Below are 21,044 nucleotides of genomic sequence, written 5' to 3' on the forward strand. Positions count from 1 at the left end.
CTCCTGGTCTACTCCCTAAGGCCTGAAGCAAGTGAGCACCACTTAGAAGCTTACAGGCCTGGCTCAATACTGGGACCAAGAGAGAGCTCAAATGCCAACAGACTTGAAAAGCATGTTCCCTTCCCTCAACAGAATAAGCAAATCAATTCAATTTTATTAGTCTCCCACACTCCATTCTGAAGCTAGGATCTTGTAAAAATATATCAGAAGAATGTGTGGCTACAGCTCTCTTCTAAAAGGGCCTCAATTTTAGGTGGTACAGATTGTGGGTGGTATAGACTGTAAGCGCAATAATTAACACTGCCCAACACTTTCCACCATAGGATTTCTGATTAAAAGTTTCTGATTAAACACTTTTCTGATTAAAAAAAAGGTTACTGATTAGAAAGTGGGTGTTTTAATTTTTTTGGGGAAAATGTCTATCAACAAAGTTCAGCTTGTTTCCCTGCTTTGCCTATGCTACAAGAATTGTTACAGCCCCTTGGTTGAAGACTCTCACTACTTCCAGGATTTGGAGCAGGGATTTGACATTTACATTGGGTCTGAGGTTGTACTGGTGCGAAGGATGTCCTTTGTGCCATCTCTGTGAAAATCTACCTAAATCTGCCCAGTTTCTGAAACACTGAACCTTTCCATTTGTTCATTTTTAATCATTCATTGCTATACTCCATGGAAGCACAGGCCAAGCAAGGTTCCTTCCTGTGCTGCTTCCCTGAGCAATCAGGGACTGCAACAGTAAAGCCATTTGTACTGAGAACAGAGACTGCTTCACCTGTGCGTGCAGCACCATCACTGCTACTACACCACATCTTTGAAACACAATGGCAAAATATGGGCCCCACCTAGCTGTAACAGCTGGCCGACAGAAAGAACAGCAGCCCATCACTGCTGTTGCTGACTCGGTCAGCTCAAAGTGAAAATGTCTATGCTAGGAACCTAAAGTTTCTAACTCTGTTGATGAGCCACACAGGAGTCAACATGCTCCCATAGGAGGGAATTTCTCTTCTTTCAGTTTGCTCTGTTAAGAATCATTTCCTGGACACAGCATGACTATTAGGGGGTGCAAAGTCAGACCCTCAAAGGTTAGCAAATGCCAGGATTAAGGGAAGCTGGAAAAAGCAGTAACATTAACTAAAATTGTTACATAACACATACGTACAGGGAGGGACAAATTAAGGTTGCACAGGCAGCTTTAGTTCTGACATGTGACAAGACTTCACAGCTTAAAAAATTAGCTGTACTGAAAACTGAGTAGCAACTGCCATTCTTACCTGGCCCCATAGCACATTCTAGGGTTTGTTTGAGTTTTTATTTTTATTCTGTGCGATTTTAAAACATAATAAACATTATGTGGTAGTTTCCGAATATTTATGCATTAAATTTCAGAATACCTACATGAATTAGGACTTATTCCCATTTTACAGATGGAAAAACTGAAGTGCAGAGACATAAAGAAGTTTCTCCCAAATCAGAAAGTATACTGGTGGGAGAAATGAAACTCACTGATCATATATACATGCTCATGTATATATGTTTGTATATATACACACACACACATACAGTGCTTTAGCTGTCAGACCAGGGGTGGCAAAGTTCTGAAGGACATTAAAATACATCTACACAGTTAATAATGATAACAGCATAGTCAGCAACTGTGACTCTGATAATTTTCCCTTCTGGAAAGAGGGACTGGAATCTTATTCAGCCACTTAAGTAACTCTGCTAAGTGAAAAATCAGAGATGCTCATGAGACTGATAGGAAGGAAAATGCAAGCAAAGGAATATTCAGCAACTCAGTTAAATATTAAACCTATTAGACTATTCATAGAGTGCAATAAATATGCACTGTCTAGCCTTGCTGGAGTAGAAACTAATTAACGCTGTGATCCAAGAATCCAATGACACAGCTGAGGATCAGGACATGAAGGCTAGGTACAGACATTCAAAAAGTTCAATGTGGAATCAATCTAAGTTACACAGTTTTCTGTAAGCAGCATACTTTAGATCAGTAGCAAACAGAACATATATTTGCCAGGGGGAAGGGCAAATCTTAGACTAGGCTCCGCCATTTTTAAACCAGTCTATGTGTGCTGAACTTCTGTTCTATTTTGGTCACTTATACTGGTTTCTGATCACTTATACTGGTAAAAGTGCAATGTCTGTACCTGGTCTAAGGCTCGCACCACTAAGTCTGAAGTAGATTTACACAGTTCTTGCATACCTGTATTTGGTTGTGCAAGAATCAGGCAGATGTACAAGTGGCCTCTTAGGTGCCTAATTAGTTATGTTAGCTGAATATGTAAAGTACGCAATTTAAATGTGGAATGTTGGTAATTGCATACAGAAATATAAGCTTGAAAATGATGCATATGTACAGTGCTGGGGGAAAGGCATCGCTTCTGAAAAATCAAATTCATACAAATGAAAACCTTCCCCTTTTCTCCTCAGCATTTATGCTGATAAGACACTCCAAAACCTGCTAATTTTTTGCATGTTAATGGTAAAAGGTCACTCCTTTTTATTATTGCCTGGAGTAGATGTAAAGCGTTTCTGTTATATATTTTACCATATGCACTTATATTTACCATGCAACAAGCAAACCAGCAAAAAAAATGCTGACATTTTCTTGACACAAGAATATTTCTTCCACTGATGTATTTTAGTGGGCAAAATATGTCTCAAAAATAAAAGCACTAAATCAGACAGCAAAGTCCCAAGATAGTGAGTCTATTCCAGTATTAGAAAGTAAAATTAAGTTGAGCTAACTAGGAACAATGTTTAACATGGCATAGGAAAACTTTTCACTAAAGCTTTGCCTTTCTTAGACTGGTGCACCAGGTCATCTATTCTAAACCCTTCTAATACACCTCACTACCAACTCACCAAGTTTGTCTTCATTTTAACAAGTGTCAAATGAGCTTGAACCTTTTACCCATATCTAGTGTTTTTCTACCATTTTAGAATATCCCCTAGCATTGTAGCACTGTGCAATGCGTTAAACAGACAAGGCTGAAAAATAGATGCTATTTCTGATTCATGCTTTTCTGAATAAACACAAACATGAAAATAAAAATTTACAGAATATTATGATGATCTAGCTTATAAATGTCAAAATATATCACAGCTCCTTAGCACCAAATGGATCTGGCTCTGTGAGCGTATTTCTTTTCATATTTAAGATGTTCTTCCAAAGAGCTCTGAATCATAATTTTCAAAGTCTTCTCATCTGAAAAGCATCATTAGAGAAGGGCTCCAAGTGCTTCAAAGATCCTGCTTTATCAAAGCAAGCAAGCAAGCAAGCAAGCAAGCAAGCAAACTCATGAAAGATATTTTCTTTCCTCACATTGATATGAAGGCTTTTTGGAGGGTGAGAGAAAGCTTCTGGGCTTAATTCTTCACTTGCTTGAACTTGTATAGACAGCTGGCAAAAACTTGATCAAATCAAATCAATTCAAAGGCAGTGACTGTCTTGTCAGAACAAAATGGAAAGCCTTTTGTTTCTGTAGGATTCAGACCTTATCAGCTCATTCTGTCACTCACGCTCCCTCAGTCCACTTGCAAATCCTCTAGGATTTATTGCAGATGTATCAAGCTTGCTGGAAATAATGGTACAAGTGAAGAGGCTAGTCCGCTATCGACTCCAAGCTCTGGGTAATACCAATGGGAAATTATTCACACAAAAGGTGCGCTGGGGTGACAAATGAAGAGAGTGCTTTGGCCCATTGAGGATGCTAGGGGCTTGGACAAAGCTAACACACTAATACCAAACAGCTAGCTTTATCTGATTACAATCTAAGCGCTTGATGGCTCCCTCCCCATCCCCAATTCCAATACCCTAACCCACCCCCACGCACTTTTGCTTCAAGGACACAGGTTGCTTTCTTTGGTGCAGCATACCATGAATGGTGATCTAGAAAACTACTGTGTTTTAAAAAAAAAAAAAAAATGTAGTTCCCACTCCCCTGCCCCCAATTTAAAAAAAAAAAAATGGACATTTTTAATTTTAACAATAAGAACAAAAACAATGAATCGTTTATCAAAACCATTTGAGAAACAAGAGCACAGAGAAATGAATTACAGTCACCATCTTTTCATTTACTCTTGAGATTAACAGGTTATTCTTTTGATCACTTTCATACATTTAATAAATTATTCTTGGGCACACCTCTTTACATGAGCCCAGAGAAATTAGAAATGAGATGCGGAGAAAAACTGACCACACCACGCGCTGTAACTTGCCAGCAAATAATACAACTAACAAATAAGAGATATTTCACAGAGGCAGTGTAGGCAGCTAGACGGAACCTCAGAAAGGAAGGCCTGATTCGTTAAGTTGCCTTAAGCATAGTTCCTCAGTTCCCATGTCCGCTGGACAGGTCTAAAGTATCTTCCAGTATCACAGTTATGTTATAATGGGCACTGGGAAGTGCTGGCTGCTGAACCCTTCTGAAAATCTGGCCAGGTCTCTTAAGTATGAGTGAAGCCTCAACTGAGCTCTGCATATTGGCCCCCAAAGTATGCACAATGCTTGGGAAAAAATGAAAGACAAAGACAATTAGCAGTTCCTAAGTAAGAAACAAAAGCGGTTGAAATGACTGAGCTGGAAATGTCAGTAAGGTTTTGAACACTAAAGAGGTTCCAGAGAGTGGAAGAAAGCTGTGTGAATATTGGAAAAAAGTTTAAAAAGCACAAGGCAGCTACTTATAGCCTGTCAACCTGATACTGATCTTAGGCAAAATAATGGAATGCCTCATATAGGACTCAATTAATAAAAAACTGAAGGATGGAAAATAATTAATGCCAATCAACATAAGGTTAGGGAAACTAGATTTTGTCAAGCTAACCTGGTGCCTTTTTTTTATGAGATTGCAAGTTTGGTTGATAGTCAACGGTTTTCATGTAAGAGCAAGCACTACAAGACATTTTTATTGAAAAAACTAAAGCAATATGAAGTTAACATGGCGCACATTAAATGCACTAAATATTGGCTGAAAGGGGTCAAAATGGAGTTGTACATGAGGAATCATCATCATCAAGCAGATATTTCTGTAGTAGGGTACTAGAGGGATAAGTTCCTGCCCATATATTCCTTAATATTTTTGTCAGAGATATTGACGAAAACAAACTCGCCACTGACAAAGACAACAGGAAACACAAAGGTTGGGGGAATAGTAAATAAAGAAGAGGATAGGTCATCGCCAGTTAATCATGCCTTTAGTCATTACCAGGCCATGCGTTAATGCAATTATTAATGAGATAAAACAAAGAATAAGCCACAAAGTTATTACACAAAAATGTGGAACAGCTTTGTGCATGGTTCCCATCATGTCATTAACTGAACATATGGCCAAGCTATGGCTCCAAGACATAGGGAATGCCCCCATGACTGGAACCCCTGTCAGCTGATGCCAGTTCCCAGACATAAGGTACGCCCCGCAGCTGGAAGCCTGGATCAGCTGGGGGCTCCCAGCTGCAGAGGTGCATGTTGTGCCCCTGGCTGGAAGCCCTATCAACTAATGGGACTTCCAGCCATGGAAGCTTGCTATTTTCTGGTGCAGGGGGAGCCCAGGGTCATGCTTCCTGCAGCACTATTACTTCTGGTGCCAAGATAATTCAGGTATATTTGAACACCACTGCACTCTGCAATTGAGGCCTACCCTGAGATGCTTCCAGTCCTTGTATTTAGGATTTTCTAGCCCATATGTTTATGGGGTTTCAGAGTGAGATGCCCTTGTCTTATCATTAGCCCATAGATCTGGATCAGCTGAATAAGTGATAGCATCTCTGTTGACATACAGGAGTGAACTGCCCCAGATTAAACTTCAATCTTCTGGTCTGTCCAGACTGAACTTTATTCTTTATACGCTGATAATTCTGTAGATGTGAAGGTTGCAATTAATGTAACTTTTCTGTAATGCTGTAACTTTTCTGTAATGCCTTCCAAGGCAGGATGATTAATAGTTGCATACTATGTATCCAAGTCCTCCCATATCCAGTCAGCCTCAGCTTTCAATTTTATTTGAGATCCTGTTTGGTAGTTTAGTTCACAAACAGTTTTTTTTAACATTTTAAAGCCTTCCTCTTTTTATTCCTTCCCCCCCACCCCCAAGAGAAAACTCAACTTCTATTTTATTTTTATGCAGCCTGTTCTTTTCTTTAAAAAAAGCGGGGGGGGGGGGGGAGACATTCTGATGCATATTCTCATGTCTGTTTTAATCACTGTTGCTCACTTTATCAAAAGCAGATGGTGTTTGCTGAATTTGTTTGTTCCAAAAATAAGCAATTTCCAACTGTTAGGAGTAGAGGTGTGAAAAAGAAAAGGCCTGATTCATGGACACTGTTTCTCCTTTTCATGACTCTGACAGAAAAAGAATGGGACTGCTTTCATGTACTGCAAGAGGTGACTAATTACAAACTTGGCAAACCCTTCACTGTGGAGTGTTTTTTCCTGCTACTGTACCCCTGAGATGTGCCAGTCTAGAAGGCATCAGTGTCTAAGATATGCATAGCTAGAGCTTAAACAGCCTCACACTCTTTGCAGTGAGGGTTATCACCAGAACTGGGAAAATGAGGACAGTCCTCAAGAGAGGGAAAGCACTGATTTGAGACCATGCCAGGGTACCTAGATCGGAGCAGCGTGATTAGGGACTGCACAGACTTCAACGGTTCTTAAATCTCTCTTTAACGTACTGAGGCACATGTCCTCTATGCAGATAGCACTGCAGCATTATGCAGGTCTCAGAGGAACCACAGGATCTGGGGGTGGGCTGCCATGCCTTCTGTTGGAGGTAATGAGGGGGGAAAACCTTTTCCCACTAGAAAGACATGCTTACAGCAGACTCAGCCAGGAGTCAATGTGGAGCTGAGTCCACTCAACGTGGTGTTTTCTTCCCACCCTTGATCCTCTTCTATGGGCTTTTCCACAGGAGGGGAAAGCCTACACCTGCTCTTGTTTACTATTTTCACATTATAACAAATAGCACAAGGTTTTGCTCCTTTTCATAACTTCTGTTTCAGAAGTTCACATGAAGGTTTGCAGCTCTCAGATGACTGAGCTATCTGTCATCTAACCTTTACCTTCTAATCTAGGCCTTGCCTCAGGGACCTCACTGGTGGCTGAAGGCCCTGGAGCTATACCAGCACTATGGCAGCAGTGAGAGAGAAAGATCTCTCCCATCCACGCCTGCTCCACATGCATCAGCCCTACAACTAAGGTACTGATAACTCCTTGCAGTTGAACTGAGACTGATCTTGAGCATGCCAGAAATGCTGATTTTGAGGATGCTATAGGGATGCCTACAAGGCATCCTCCCTGCCCCATTTCTGGGGTTGATACCACACAGAGGGGAAGCAATTCAGGACGCTTTCATGGCACAGCTGAGGTCCCTGCCACTATGGTATAAACATATCACTGCAGCTCCTCAGGCTCTGTCTTGAAGTGCCAGTCACTGCATAAGCCAGAGAAGTATGAACCTTCTGAGACTATCTTCTCTGAATATAGGGGGAAAGGAAAAAAAAAAAAAAAAAGAGAAGATCATCGCTGCAAGGTGCCCCATTATGTTTTTGAAATACTCCCAGTTTGCTTAGCATTTATCCAGGAAAGCTAATTACACTTGTCGCTTAATGTAAATTGCTGGATAAATAAACATAGAAATAGGAGCTTAGTGACTGCTATGTTTTCTTTAAAATTCCATCTAAAGGTTCATTATGCTAAACACAAAAGAGAAGGGAACTTCTTACAATGCGCTTATTAAAGGCACATTTTCTACAGAAATGATCATAGTGTGATTGTATAATAGCATATAATTTGCTTTGTTGGCATTTTCAGCATGAAGCTTGCAGACAGCAGGCATGGATGGTGAAACTGGCTGCAGGGATGCCACTTGTGCTGTTAGAGCTGTCAATGATTATTCTGAGGAGGCGGATTCTTTACCCAACAAGGGGAGCATATCACAGCACTGGTAGAAAATACACAGCTGACAATAAAACCTCTACATGGTGCAGGAGTTAATAAACTGCGGTGCTCATTTCCATGTACCTACATTCTACAAGTGTAGAGCAGCCTGAATTCACACAGACTTCAACACCTTGAAAGAGGCAGCAGTAACTTGCCCAAGTAGTGGCTGAAAAAAAATCTCCCTATGTTGTCCTGTATTAATATAATATAGTCTGAAAACAGCTAAAAAACTGGGTATGCTCAGTGGTATCAAATCTGAAAGTGCCACAGTTGTTTCTCCGTAAGTGTAAAGAGGATGCATAGTAAGGAATGACTGCGGCCCTTCTTCGATTACTTTTAACATCCAACTGGAGCCAGAAGGTGTACGTGTGCATAGATACAAAACTGCTCCAGGGCAAGCACCACTTGCTATCTGCCTTACTCAGATGGGGAATTTGGCTACTCCTGACAGATCTAGGGGGATATTAAGTTAGGAGCACTTCTTTCAGTTTGGCCACAGCCACATTCCAGGTGTGTGGGTGGAATGAGGGCAATTATGAACCAATGTGATAAAGGAAATTTGTGTTCCACTTATTTGTCCACCCAGGAGACTTTTCTTTGCCAGGGCTTTTAGTTTGATAGCTGTTTTAGCCTTGTCAAACCATTCCCAGAAGTTGTGTAGTATCCTGTGCTGCCTTTGAAATTTGGTTGTTATCCTGAAAGGGCAGTTATTATAGGAGTGGGGATTAAATCAGTTATACATTGTTTGAACAACTTTCTTTTCATTGGATGTTGCATGTCAAGAACTTGCCAGCACATTTCAGCCTCTTTCCAGGAACTGGCAGCAAGGCTAGAAGCACTACTGAGGCGGGGATGGACCTGGCATCTCTGGTCTTCATAGGTACTGAGCTGGATTTTGTAATGAGAGACTCCAACTGAGAAAGAAGTGACCCTTTGGTCACTGGTGCAGGACATATGTGAACAAGGCTCTTTGTTTCCAGGTTGCCATGGCTGTATTGCTTGGCAGTGCAAAAAGCTGAAGAGTTTATTCAGATCATAACAGAAGACAGCCTACTATTGGGCAGTATTAGTACCATGACTCATACTAGCATAGGTACACAGTGCTAGATGCATTACAGAGTCCTTGGGTTATTCCAAATAGTACCTAGCTATCAGTATGGTCTGATGTACCTCATGGCTTCATGCTACAGTGATGAGTCTGTAAAAAGAATCTGCACACATAGCAATTCACTGAGGTGCGATGCCCCTGAACATACAGACTAGGGACAGAAGTTACACATAAACCAGTTTAAGTGATCAGAAACTGGTTTAAACCTGTAACAGAACAAAACTTCAGTGCACTTAAACCAGTTTCAAAATGGCCAAAACTGGTTTAAGATAAGCCTGGTTGACTGTAGCATCAGACTTCACTGACTGAGGTCAAACCAACTTATGGCACTTCTGTCCCAGACCCCTTCCTGGTTTAAGGTAAATCAGAGTCCCCCAGCACGCTTTTCAGCTCTGTGCTGGCTGTACTGTCTGCTCCAGAGAGCAGGACTAGCCCCATCCTTGTGCTCCCTAGCTGGAGCAGGGGCAGGGGAGTGGCTGGCTGCCAGCCTGGCATGGCCCTCTGGGGCAAAGGGGCAGTAAGGGGGCTTGCCCCTTACCTCTCTCCTCCCTCCCCCAGGGGACCCTAGCTAGGGTCTGCCTGGCCAGGGGCAAGCAGCAGAGGTGGTGGCCAGGGCTGGCAGACCCTGGCTGGGGTCCCCCGGTGGGAGAGGGGAGGGAGGGAGTAATAAACACCCTCCCTGCCCCCTTCACCTTATGGGGCCATGCTGGGCCAGCATCTGGCCAGGCTCTAGTGAAACTCCCCCTCCACTCCCCAAAACCCTGGCAAAGGCTGCTTTCCCCCTCCCCCTCCAGGCACACCCTGGCTGGAGTCCTTGCGGGCCAGGGAAGCGGTTTAAACCTGTCCCCAATTATACTCAGCCGCCTGCCAGGATCTGGCCTGCCCCCTCCCTCAGCTTAGCTTCCCTCCATCCATCCAGTGCAAAAGGGAAGGGAGGGTTCATTCTAGCGCCCCACCCCGCATTATGGCCTGAACCACTGCAGGCATGTGTTCGCATTTCCAGAATCAAAAGTAAATGTCTATTCTCTTGCTTGCTGGTACAATCTACACAGGTTAGACTAACCTGCAAAGACTGAATCAATTCAGGCTTGGGCGTTTTGAATGTCTGTACTGAGCCACAGAGCCCATGATAGACAGCTACAGGCCCATGGCATCTGTGGACTGCATTAATAATGGCTAGAATTGTAATATTTTACAAGATCACCATTTTGGCTAATTCGCTGATACCCGATTTAAAACCATGGCCTATTCCTGGAGCCTGAGAAAATGTAGACTTTTGTTATTTACCAGTCATGTGGCAACATCAATAATGTTTTTAGTTTTATTCATCTGAAGCAGTCCGTGAGAAGCGCTCTCTCTGAACTGGGTTTTCTAAAACTGCTAGTTCACTCTTGCTCAATGTAGAATGTTTATCGTACACGCAATGGTTACACACACAAAGCCCACATTTGAGAAATTTTGCAAATACGCATACTAGTAAATTGCGGCAATCCAGCCTTTTTATATGTACAGATGCAGCCTGTTTGTGTACTATAGATATTTAAAGATATTTTCCATGTGTAATTTAGTTTCCACTGCTACAGAAGACAGAACAGTCCAAAATGCATTCTTGCCCATCTGATTAACAGCAGTTATAGAAGTGCCAATGTCTAAATTATGACACCACAGTGAAAAGTGTCTATGCATTGGTCCTTCCACCGCATGCAAGAATTAGAGAAGGCTACTGTCTTTCCCCCCATTTTGATCGCTGTACATCTCTTGAGTAATCAACCAAAAAACAAACTCAGACATAAAAACTCACAGTCCTCAAATCTGGAGATAGTCATGGTCTCAGGTGCTCGGTGTGCAGGGGCTTGAGTCTCACGAAGTTTTGAGTAAATGTGTAGGACTTGTGCTTGCCTTTCTTTTGTTTTTTGCTGTTGTTCTATTTCTTGCAAGCTGCCATTATCCGGTTTAAAATGGCTTTTTCTGTTTGCAGGACTTTGAGAGTCTCTATGCCTCTCAGCTCCAATACAATAGCTTTCCTCATGGGAATCTTCAGCTGATTCTTCCAATCCTGGAAGATATGGAACACAAATCATCTTATCTGATAACAGCACTAAGAGTTATTCTAAATCACACAAGAGACAAGGATTAACTGCATCTCCTTCAAATATTTCCCATTACACTTTGAGACAGAATATGATCTAAAGGTTGAAAACACAAATTTTGTAGTCAGGAGACCCAGGCCATGTGTTGACGAAATGAGGGGCATGTGTGCACAACACTTTAGAGCAGGCTAAATGCTTCTGCACCACTTTAATGGTGATGGTGTTTGCACACATCAGCTTTGTATTGAGCATTAATTACAGCCGCTGTAGCAAGGTGCATTATGTCGCCGAATTTAAATGACTCCAAGAAGGAGTTTTAGTTTGCTGCCCCTACAGCCGTGGAATGAAGCACCGGACTCTGTGCAGCTCAGGGGCTCTGCAGGAAGCCCTACAGGCAGCCTGGCAGAAGCCCAGGAAGGCAGACTCCACCCAAGAAAAGCAGGGAGCCTGATCTTTTTTTTTTCCTCCCCTTGGAGCCTGCCTGCCTGAGCTATGCAGGGGCCCAGTGCTTCCCTCTGCAGCTGCAGTGCCCCCCAGGATTGCCTGAGCCAGCTGCCTGCAAGTGGGTGCCGCTTGGGCAGGGTGTGCTGCTGCCGCAGAGGGAAGCACCAGCTCCCCTTCCCTTCCCTCCGCCCTCACTCACAGCCCAGGGACCACTTCACCTGCCAGCACCTCACCCTCCCCGCCCCTGCCCACCACCAAAGAGGCAAGTAAGTGTGGCGAGTGTGTGCGCACCACAGGGGTTTAAAGGGCCCTAAATTGAAATAGTGTTTTTAAAAACCCACCACTTCAATTTAGGGCCCCCATTTCATCTAAACATGCCCCCAGTTTCTAGTCCCATCCCTGCCATCAAATTGTCAGGTGATCTTGGCAAGGCCATTACATGTCTGTCCTATTGCAATGTAGATGGATGAGCTTGCCAACTGTCTGTGGTCAACATGGGGAGAACAATGCTTGCTTCACAAAATGATGCAAAATGTGATTAGTTTATGCTTGTAGCACATTTAGTGCACCTTAGATAGAACACCCTATAAAAAAGCAAAATGAACTTTGAGAGAAAAATCAAGATTCTACCTGATTATGATCTTGAGTAATGTTGTATGAGCTGACACAAGCATTTTTTATTTTACATCCCCTAGAGAGCATTCTGTAGGAATCCCCAGGTCTTAAGGGCAAGGGGTATTAAGAGCATCATTGGTAGTTCTCATTATTCCAGTCACCCCCTCCTGCAGTTTAAGTCTTACAAGGACTGAAACAGATGAAACTTCAGAATCCCCGGTTACCAACAACAGTTGATATTTCCCTCCCTGTTCCGACTCCTACTTTCATAAAACTCACTACAAATATAGAAATAGAGCATTTTTTTATGTATAAACATCCATTGAAGTCAGGGACCTCTACTTAAAAGGGTGCCTTTTTAGGACCTTGATGAGGCAGGACACTGTCTGTTCACCCTTCAATTTCTGTATCTGGTCTCTGCCATTTGGTATACCCAGAGGCTGATCCAGGGGGAGTACAGTGGTACAGTTGAATCCCTGTCCTCACCTTTGATTCTGCTCCATGTAAACTTTAAAACCAACTGCCTGGCAGTGGCAGCAGCATTTCTATTCAGGCAGTGCTGAGGGAGTCAATTGACTTCATGGCTCAATACAATGTACCTGATTTCTATTAATCTCAGGTGCTAATGACCCTCTCCCCTTTTTAATTGTCTTGACAGCCCATTAATAAAGTTATATTTTTCTTCTGCAATGTTGGTGTCTGTTAGCCATTCTTGGTAATCTCTCTCTTCTGTTTCACAGTCCTGCAGACTGCATTTAGTCCTAGCTAAAAAACTTAATACAGGTGCAGTAAAAATTAACTCAGGTGAACATTAACTCAAACATGGAGAAGACTGTCAGTGAAGTGCTGGATGCATAGTCAAGGTGGTCAAGAAGGCTAGATTTTGTTCTATGAACTGGAATAAGGAATGTACATTTAGCTATAATAACTTCAGGACTAATAAAAAAATCTCTCTCAACTACTTTTGCCTAGTTTGTTATGTTTTTAACTTAATATGTAATCTAGCAAATTATTATTATTACACATTCCAATAAAGGTATATTTATTTTTGCTTTGATCTTAAACTGAATAGGCCCCTAGCATATTAGTAAAGCTTTTAGTTTCTTTTTACCTGAAGAAAAAAAAATGTGTGTTCTTTTATGTCACGCTGAACTACATTAACTGTGACCCTTTCCCAAAACTTCTAGATCCACCCATGGGCGCACTGAATGGGGAACAGTGGCAAGATGCCCTGCTCCATCAAAGGCCCAAGAGAAGCACTTTTCTGGACCAATGGTACCCCAATCCCCAAACAGTCGCTGAGAAGAAATCCAATTACCCATCTCTACTTCTGGGTTTTATCCAAAATCTGATGGGGTTAAACAAACAGGTTTATTTGGCAAACACACATTGTTAGATACAAGCAAAGAAACATATAAGCTTGCTGTCCAACACTGACTGAAGACTATCCACCAGGCAGCAGCCCGGTAAGGACTGCATCACATAGCTGGGTTGCACTGGCCATGCACAGAGGGTGCATGCGGGTGCACATGCACCCCAAGACCAACTGTGCACCCCCTGGAAGCACCAGCCACAAACCCCCCACCCCCGTCAACAATCTGGTGCCCCCACCCAGACTTGGGAGGCACCAGTTGCCCATGCCGGGCTGGGTGATTTTTTTTCCTATTGCACTGGAATATTTGTTTCTCTTCTTATAACCACCGCCATTGAAGAACTATAGGGAAAAAGGCCCGAAGTTAAGCTTGTTCTGTCATAGCCTAAAGTAAATGTGTCAGTGTGTCAGCACAGGCAGTGGGAAAGACAAGTAGGTTTCTTCTGTTAACCCATGCTAAAAGGCTATCTGTCAGAGACCCAGGCACTGCCTAAAAGGGGGCAGACGGGAGCACCCGAATGGAGTAGGAGGTACCGCACCCTCCTGTCCCCTGCTCCCCCTCCTCCAGAAACCTTCTGGCTTCAGCTTCCACAAGAGAAGCAGCAGCAGTAATCCATGAGTGAAGGGCATTCTGGGAAATGTAGTTCTGTTGCTTGGCAGTGGCAGCAGTGCAGGAGCTGCACCTGCAGTAGTGCAGGAGTGGCAGCAGCGTAGGAGTCTTCACCGCTGCTGGGAGGAGACTTTTTTGGCCACTCAACTTGCATGTCAGCAGCCAAAAATGGAGTGACACTTTCCCCCAGCAGCAGTGAATTCCAGCTGCCGCTCTTGCGCCACTGCCCACAGGCAGAGCCAGAGCCCTGCAAAGAAGGTGCAAGGAGAGAGGACAGGGGGAACTGCCCACGGTGCAGTCCTGGCCAGCTGCACTTTAGACTGGATGATTTGAATAGGTTATGCGTAGCACACTACTGCAGACCAAATCCTGGTCATCTTACTCATGTGAATAGTTCTACTTATTTCAATGGGGCTACTCCTGTGAGGAGCATGAGCAAGGTTTGGCCTAGGTTCTGAAGTGAAGAGGAGACCAAAACACTAAACGGCAGCTCAGCCTAACAGAGGAGCTAGTAACCCTGTGGAGCCCATTTAAACTGTCTGGCATGGTTGAGACAAAGGACTAAGGAGAGGCCCGATGCAATTCTAAAAAGAAAGAAAGAAAGTTGCCACGAAAAAGAAAAATCCATAAATCAGGAGGGCCATCAACAGAAGAGATTCCTGGTTGGCGAGGATCCTCTTTTGATGGAGAAAATTCCCTACATTTGTTGATTCTAATCCAGCTGGCTTGACTTGAATTTGTAACCACCAGATGCATCTCAAGCAATGATGGATATTCTAAAGAAAATCAAATAAAGCCTTTTCTGAACCAATAAGTAGCATTCTTGCAGACAGATGAAAAAGACAATCAATCATCCAAGAAACAGATAAAATTGTCGTCTCCCCTTCCCCCTCCCCAAAATATTTAAAGACCTCTGCATCGAGCTGCCTTTCGTTTGTATACATATCAGATTATAGAAGATCTGCCTCTTTATAATTTTTTTTAAAAAAGGATGGCAGCTTCAGTTCAATGGAGTTAGTCAGACAATCCTTTAAGCTGTGTCAAAATGCCCGTTATCCTCAGATGCCACCCAGATTTGAATAATTTAGAGGGAGACAAAACCACAGAAAGGAGGAATCATCCTTTAGCTACTGCTGCTTTTGACACGGCTGCCTCCCTCTCCTTTTTACCAAAGCATCTTCGTCTCTCTATCAGCCATGACAAGTGCCAATCAAACCTTCTGTTTCTAAGGTTTTTTAGGGGGAAAAGAAACATGAAACATTTTTGAACAATCACTGAAGGAAGGCCTACTATCAGTGTGTGGTCTGGGGGAAGCCAGTCTTTTCCTTTTTCACTTCTAATCTCTGACCCACTGTTTACCTCTTTTTTAACACACTTTAATCACTCTGCTGCTCTAAAGGATCCTAAACAAATTGTAGGTCACCATGGATTAGGCTGCTTTGTGACCAATGATTAGTACATTTACTTTTCTTTTAACATGTTTAGCAACAGCTGAATGTCAAAACGATCCAGCAAAAGTTTATTTTGTGTCAATTAAAATGACACTGTATCAGAAATGCATTTTCTAGTTCAGGGTGGGTGGGAAAAAACAGCACCACCAGGGGATACTAACCATGGTTCATTAGCGTTAATATGGAGGCAACCTCTCTAGTAATTCTGGAGCTCAGAAATATTTGTATTAAGAGCTCTGCACTACCATAATCATATTTTGTGCTGTTTTTAAATTTCAGATAGGATAACTTTAAGCATAAGCAGATTTTTTTCAGAATTCAGGATTCAGAAACCATTCACGCAGCTCTTAAGACAAATTTGCAGACAAGAATATATTTGTTTTAAAAGGTACTAAATTACTCAGAAAACATGATTAAGTCTATGGATAGGGATTAAGAAGCAACATTATAACTATATTAAAAACACACTGAACTAGAATTAGAGGTGATGCTTAATGTCGTTTAAATCAGACTTCCAGGAGCTCAGGTAGACTTTCATATATCTACTTCTACCTGCCCTGCCAGTATATGATGGAGAGTCCAAGTGTACTTTAGACACAAAAGGTCTGTAAAGACCGGTACATGGAAATATATAGCACTGCTTTTGCTTACATCTTCTTACAGCTCCTTGACATGTAATTTACATCAGCTTAAGTTTCCTTATGCATCTGCAGAGCAGGTACAACAAAATTTAAAAGGATCTGAGCAGAAGACCTTAGCAGCTGCTAAGATCATTGTCTTTTCTCATTGCTCTAGTCAGGTCACTCCTTGTCTTTATCTTTCCACTGGCTTCCTTAGATCCACCACTTCAAGTTCAAGGTTTATATCATCTTCAAGGCCTTTTGCAGCTCTCATTTCTTGCTTGACTCTTCTGGTCTCTAATTGAGTTGCTCCCTGAGTTCCAGTAATGCCAGTCTTGGTCCCTAACTGTTATAATCTCTGATAGCGATCTTCATTCTTTTCCTCATCTCCCTTATGCATAAAATGAAATCCCTAAATTGAATTATAACTTCAGTACTCCTCCAGCTTTCAAAACCCAGTCTATTATGTTGCCTAGAGGAAGTTACCTACTGATAACTACTAAATACAGGAGAAGTTGAAAACAGTAGATATTTTTGGCAATTTATCAAAGCTCTCTGTTTAAGGCTTAATGTAGAACTTGCTTTTCTGGTTTACTTGTTTGTAGTATGATAAAAGAAATGGTTCTGTAAAATCAAAACTTTTATTTTCCCTGATTGACAAAAATGCATACCCTTAAAACTGCTATCCAATAATCTCCTTAATGTTTTAGGGTGTTTGAAAATCATGTTTGTTGCACATACATTCACACCCACACTGTTCTAAGAATTGCCCCCGAGTTTCCATTTGGGAAGTTTAATATATACATAACCATAGTTAAAATCCAAGACAAAGAGAGTACACACGCTCATACACAAAAGCATATCATCTTACAGAAATAAATATTTACTACAAAGCAGCCATGTTCACTTACGCCCAAATCCAAACAACTACAACCTTAAAGCAAATATTATTTGGGAGCTGATGGTCTCAGCAGCATCCAGGATCAGGTCATTTATGTGAAAATAATGCCAGAGGTGGGAAATACAGAGAACAAATGGATATGCAAAAATATCATACAGAAAGAACTAGAGTTTCTCTCTGCACTTTATGTATGGGGGAGTAACAGCTATTTGTTAACAAAGCACTGAGATGTACTTTATCGTATTATATGCATAGGCTGTCCACAATAATGACAGACACAGTAGTTCAATAGTTTTTAACTAAAGAGGTCTCAATAGCAACCATCAAAAATTTACCTGTACAATCCTGAATCTTGCGTGTTTGCCCAATAAAGTGAGCTTCCCCATTCTCCATCTTGGGTGCAGTTTCATTCATGTCTGTCAGAAATCAATAGCACAAGAAAGACTGAAGACATGCCAAGAGGTTTTTCAAAGACTTTAAAAGTTTAAGAGCTTATAAATATACAAGTCCAAGACTCAGGCATTTGTTTCATCATATCATGCTAATCAAACAAATCAGAAAAACAATCAATATATTAAATGCATATTATAGAAAACTTTTTTAGATTGAAGGAACTGCCATTCCCAAAATCCTACCTAACTTTAAAATGATACTGGATAACAGGCTTAAAAGAATATTTTCTTTTTTTGTCAAGTAAAAAAAGGACAAAGCTGAATTAACAAATGCCGAGAGAAATGAACACAGATTAGCTCTGATTACCTTTAGTTTCTTGTTCTTTGTATGTTTCTGATATTACAAAAGGATCTTAAAATGCAAATCTTTACTCCTGCAAAGAAACCTTTTGCCTTTAATGAGATTCTAAGTGAGAATAAGGACTTGTGCAGTAGAATCCAACAATTTAAGCTACCCAGAGCAGATGTTTAACATCTAATTGTGAAGCTCGTAACAGATTTGTTAGGTGATATCCACATATACAGCAATCACTATCACCACTATTGCATGTAAAAACTTGTATGATGAGTAATCCCATGGAGGTACAATTTCAAGGAACATTAAAACATTCTGGGCCAGATCCTATTCTACCTGCTAAGCACTCCCAGGGATTTCAATGCCTATGCACAATCCTATTTCAACCCACTCAAATCCCCCTGAAAAAAAAAATGTTAATGTGCTTACTTTTGTAACATACTATCAGTTTATTCTCTAAGCTAGATCCCAAAAAGCAGGAAGCAGGAGGAAGACCTATCTACCTTTGTGTCAACAGTTTTTCAGGGACATGAGCAGGGTACAGTAGGATCATACCTAGGCACCTATGTGTGAAGTTCCACATTACACTTAGACCAGAAAAAGATCCATTAAAATGCATGCATCCGCACATTAAAGCTTGTTAACTCATGCCAAGTGCCTTCTCAGTGTCTCACTTATGCCACTTCAGGTGAGGATTAACTCTGGGCTGTGTTACCCAGCTCTCATTAGGGTAACTTCAGTCTGGTCCATGGAGATAAAATGGACAAGCGTCCTAGAATGCAATGCTCCCACTGCCACTCCTTCCACCTAGAACAGGGATAGAGCCTAGGTACCCTAGCCATGCCCCTGTTCACCAGCCCTCTAGGGATAAGTCAGAGCTGTGCAGAGAAGAAACAATTTAAACCCTTAATGTGTGCTTGCTCATAGGACATTTTAACTTGAACATTGCTTAAAATTGCACAGATTTAGTATGGTCTAAGTGTAACGTGTAATTTCACCCTAAAAGTTGGAATAGGATCTGACCTTCAATCTTTCAGTTCATCTTATAGCTAGGGAATGTTTACAACAAGTCTCATGGGCAACAGATCACAATTCATTTCCTGGCTGGTCTGCTTAGGGGAAAATATGGATATGCCCTTTTCCATACAAGAGGTTTTTTGTCATGTTACTACTGATCTCTCAGTCTTCATTCAGACAAGAAACTCCAGTGTCAGTAAGTATGATGGACTGTTACTGATTTGTCCAAGTAGGGACTGAACTAAAACTAAGTAATAAGAACCTAGTAGGAACCATATTTAGCTCATGGCATTAAATCATTTGACTAAAAATACCTATATAAAATAATACTGCCCTAATCACAAAACATTTACAGGTAAAGTTCATTGCAAGAAGCAATGACTAAAAAACATCATTTTGAGAACATTTGTGGCAAAACATACTTCACAAATGACAGTGGGTAGATCAGACTAATTACAGAACATGAGCAAATCTTTCATAAATAAAATACCATTGCTGTTTTCACACTAATTGTTTTGTAACTCTAGCCCCAGATGTCCGGGAGCAGTTGTACTAAAACACTGTAAATCAATTTAGCAGTTCCATTCATGCACGGTGACAGATTTTGTGACAAACAGGATCATATTTCCTTTATAGACAAACTGAGCAAAGCAGTCTGTTGGAACAGAGTAATTTGAATGGACTTGTGTTAAAAGATGTATGAAGTTAAGTGAGCAACACTGTCACAGTCTCATTTTGACCCTAATCCCAAGTTTTCTATTTTGCTTTACTAAAAACACCCTTTCTAGGCAAGTCCATTATAAAACAGCAAAACATAAGGAAAAAAAACTCTGACCAACTAACATAAATAGCTGATCACATTGTTCCATAAAGAGGATCTATCCGTAGGTGTCAGGCCTCGGTCATGAATTATGTTCCACGCAAGCAAACCTCTGAGCCTGTTTTGAGATGGAACTTCAGTACATCTCTCTGCACTTCTAGGGTCCAGGGAAGTACAGCCAGTGGTGTAATTTGGGGTGGGAAAGGGGGGCATGGCCTAAGGGGGGGGGGGGGGCACCAGAAAGATGAGGAAGGGGCATCTCACTTTCCCGTTCCTCACTCTCCCTGTACAAACCCGCCAGCACAGGCAGTGCATGTCATGGACCACAAGGCATTCTGAGAATCCTAGTTTTGTAGGGCATCAGTGGAGTTTGCTGCCATCAGGGAGGAAGAACTGACCACCATTTTTACTGCTAAAATCAGCAATTTTTTATTTTTTTTTGTGTGTGTCTTTGACAGGTTCTTTGCTGGCAAAAAAAAAAATATGTTGACAGTTTCCACCAAGCTCCAATGCTGCCCTAGAGAACAATTCCCACAATATCTGGCACTCCATGACACACCCTTCCCTGCTGCTGCTCCTGTGCACAGGGAAGCCAGGGGAGACGGGGAGGTGGATGGCTGAGAGAGGACTGCCCTGAGTGCATTGTTTGGATATTACACCTCTGAATATAAAACTCAGGGTAAAATCAGCTATTTTACTAGCTAAATCCCTAAGATGGCTTCTGCACTTATGAAAATTCAAGATTCATTGGCTGCTTTCCATTCTGCCCTTATTCTCTTCCATTTTGTTTGTACCAAAAGGGACCGGGTTAGGTGCATGTTGAGCAGCAAAGCACCGTGATTGGTAATTCATCATTGTTCACAACCCTCTTCTATTCTAACACCCTTGTGGAACTGGGCTCCTTTCATTTTCCATAACGTATTTGGTGACTCTCTGTGCAAAGAGACTACACTGAAATGTATGTTCATCTGAATGGGTGGTGGTTTGAGAGTACACTAAAAATAAATAGCTATTTGACTGCAATTTTCCAATTAGACATATTTTATTCTGATTGCTGTTAACTAAACTACCCTATTTTTTTCCATTTGAATGTCTCACCAAGAACAAAATAAATGCAAGTATCCCAGGGCACGTAACTGTGTAACCAATGAAGCTATTTTGAATTTAGCACGATTCCATATTATGTGAAGTACAGGGCATATTATATGGCTAACAATATCATGTCCAACATATTTTGTATAATATCAAAATCATTGTGAAACATATGGGTCTGGAATCTTTTAGAATGATTT

At 41.6% G+C, this 21,044-nt stretch overlaps 1 protein-coding gene across 2 annotated transcripts in view; it reads right to left on the minus strand.

Moving 5' to 3' along the window:
• Positions 1 to 10,460: 10,460 nt before the first annotated feature.
• Positions 10,461 to 21,044, minus strand: part of LOC109316563 — a 177,891-nt gene continuing 167,307 nt past the window's right edge. Inside the window, exons 10-11 of one of the 2 annotated variants that reach the window (XM_019544755.1) lie at positions 17,504 to 17,584; positions 10,461 to 11,121 (exon numbers count right to left, since the gene is read on the minus strand). In XM_019544755.1, coding sequence (XP_019400300.1) covers positions 10,832 to 11,121; positions 17,504 to 17,584 — 371 coding nt within the window. In that variant the 3' untranslated portion in view covers positions 10,461 to 10,831. The remainder of the gene's footprint in view (positions 11,122 to 17,503; positions 17,585 to 21,044) is intronic. The other variant, XM_019544756.1, reaches the window with a different exon arrangement.

This window comes from Crocodylus porosus, unplaced genomic scaffold, assembly GCF_001723895.1.
Source record: "Crocodylus porosus isolate Cpor-Errol unplaced genomic scaffold, CroPor_comp1, whole genome shotgun sequence".
Taxonomy (NCBI): Eukaryota; Metazoa; Chordata; order Crocodylia; family Crocodylidae; genus Crocodylus; species Crocodylus porosus.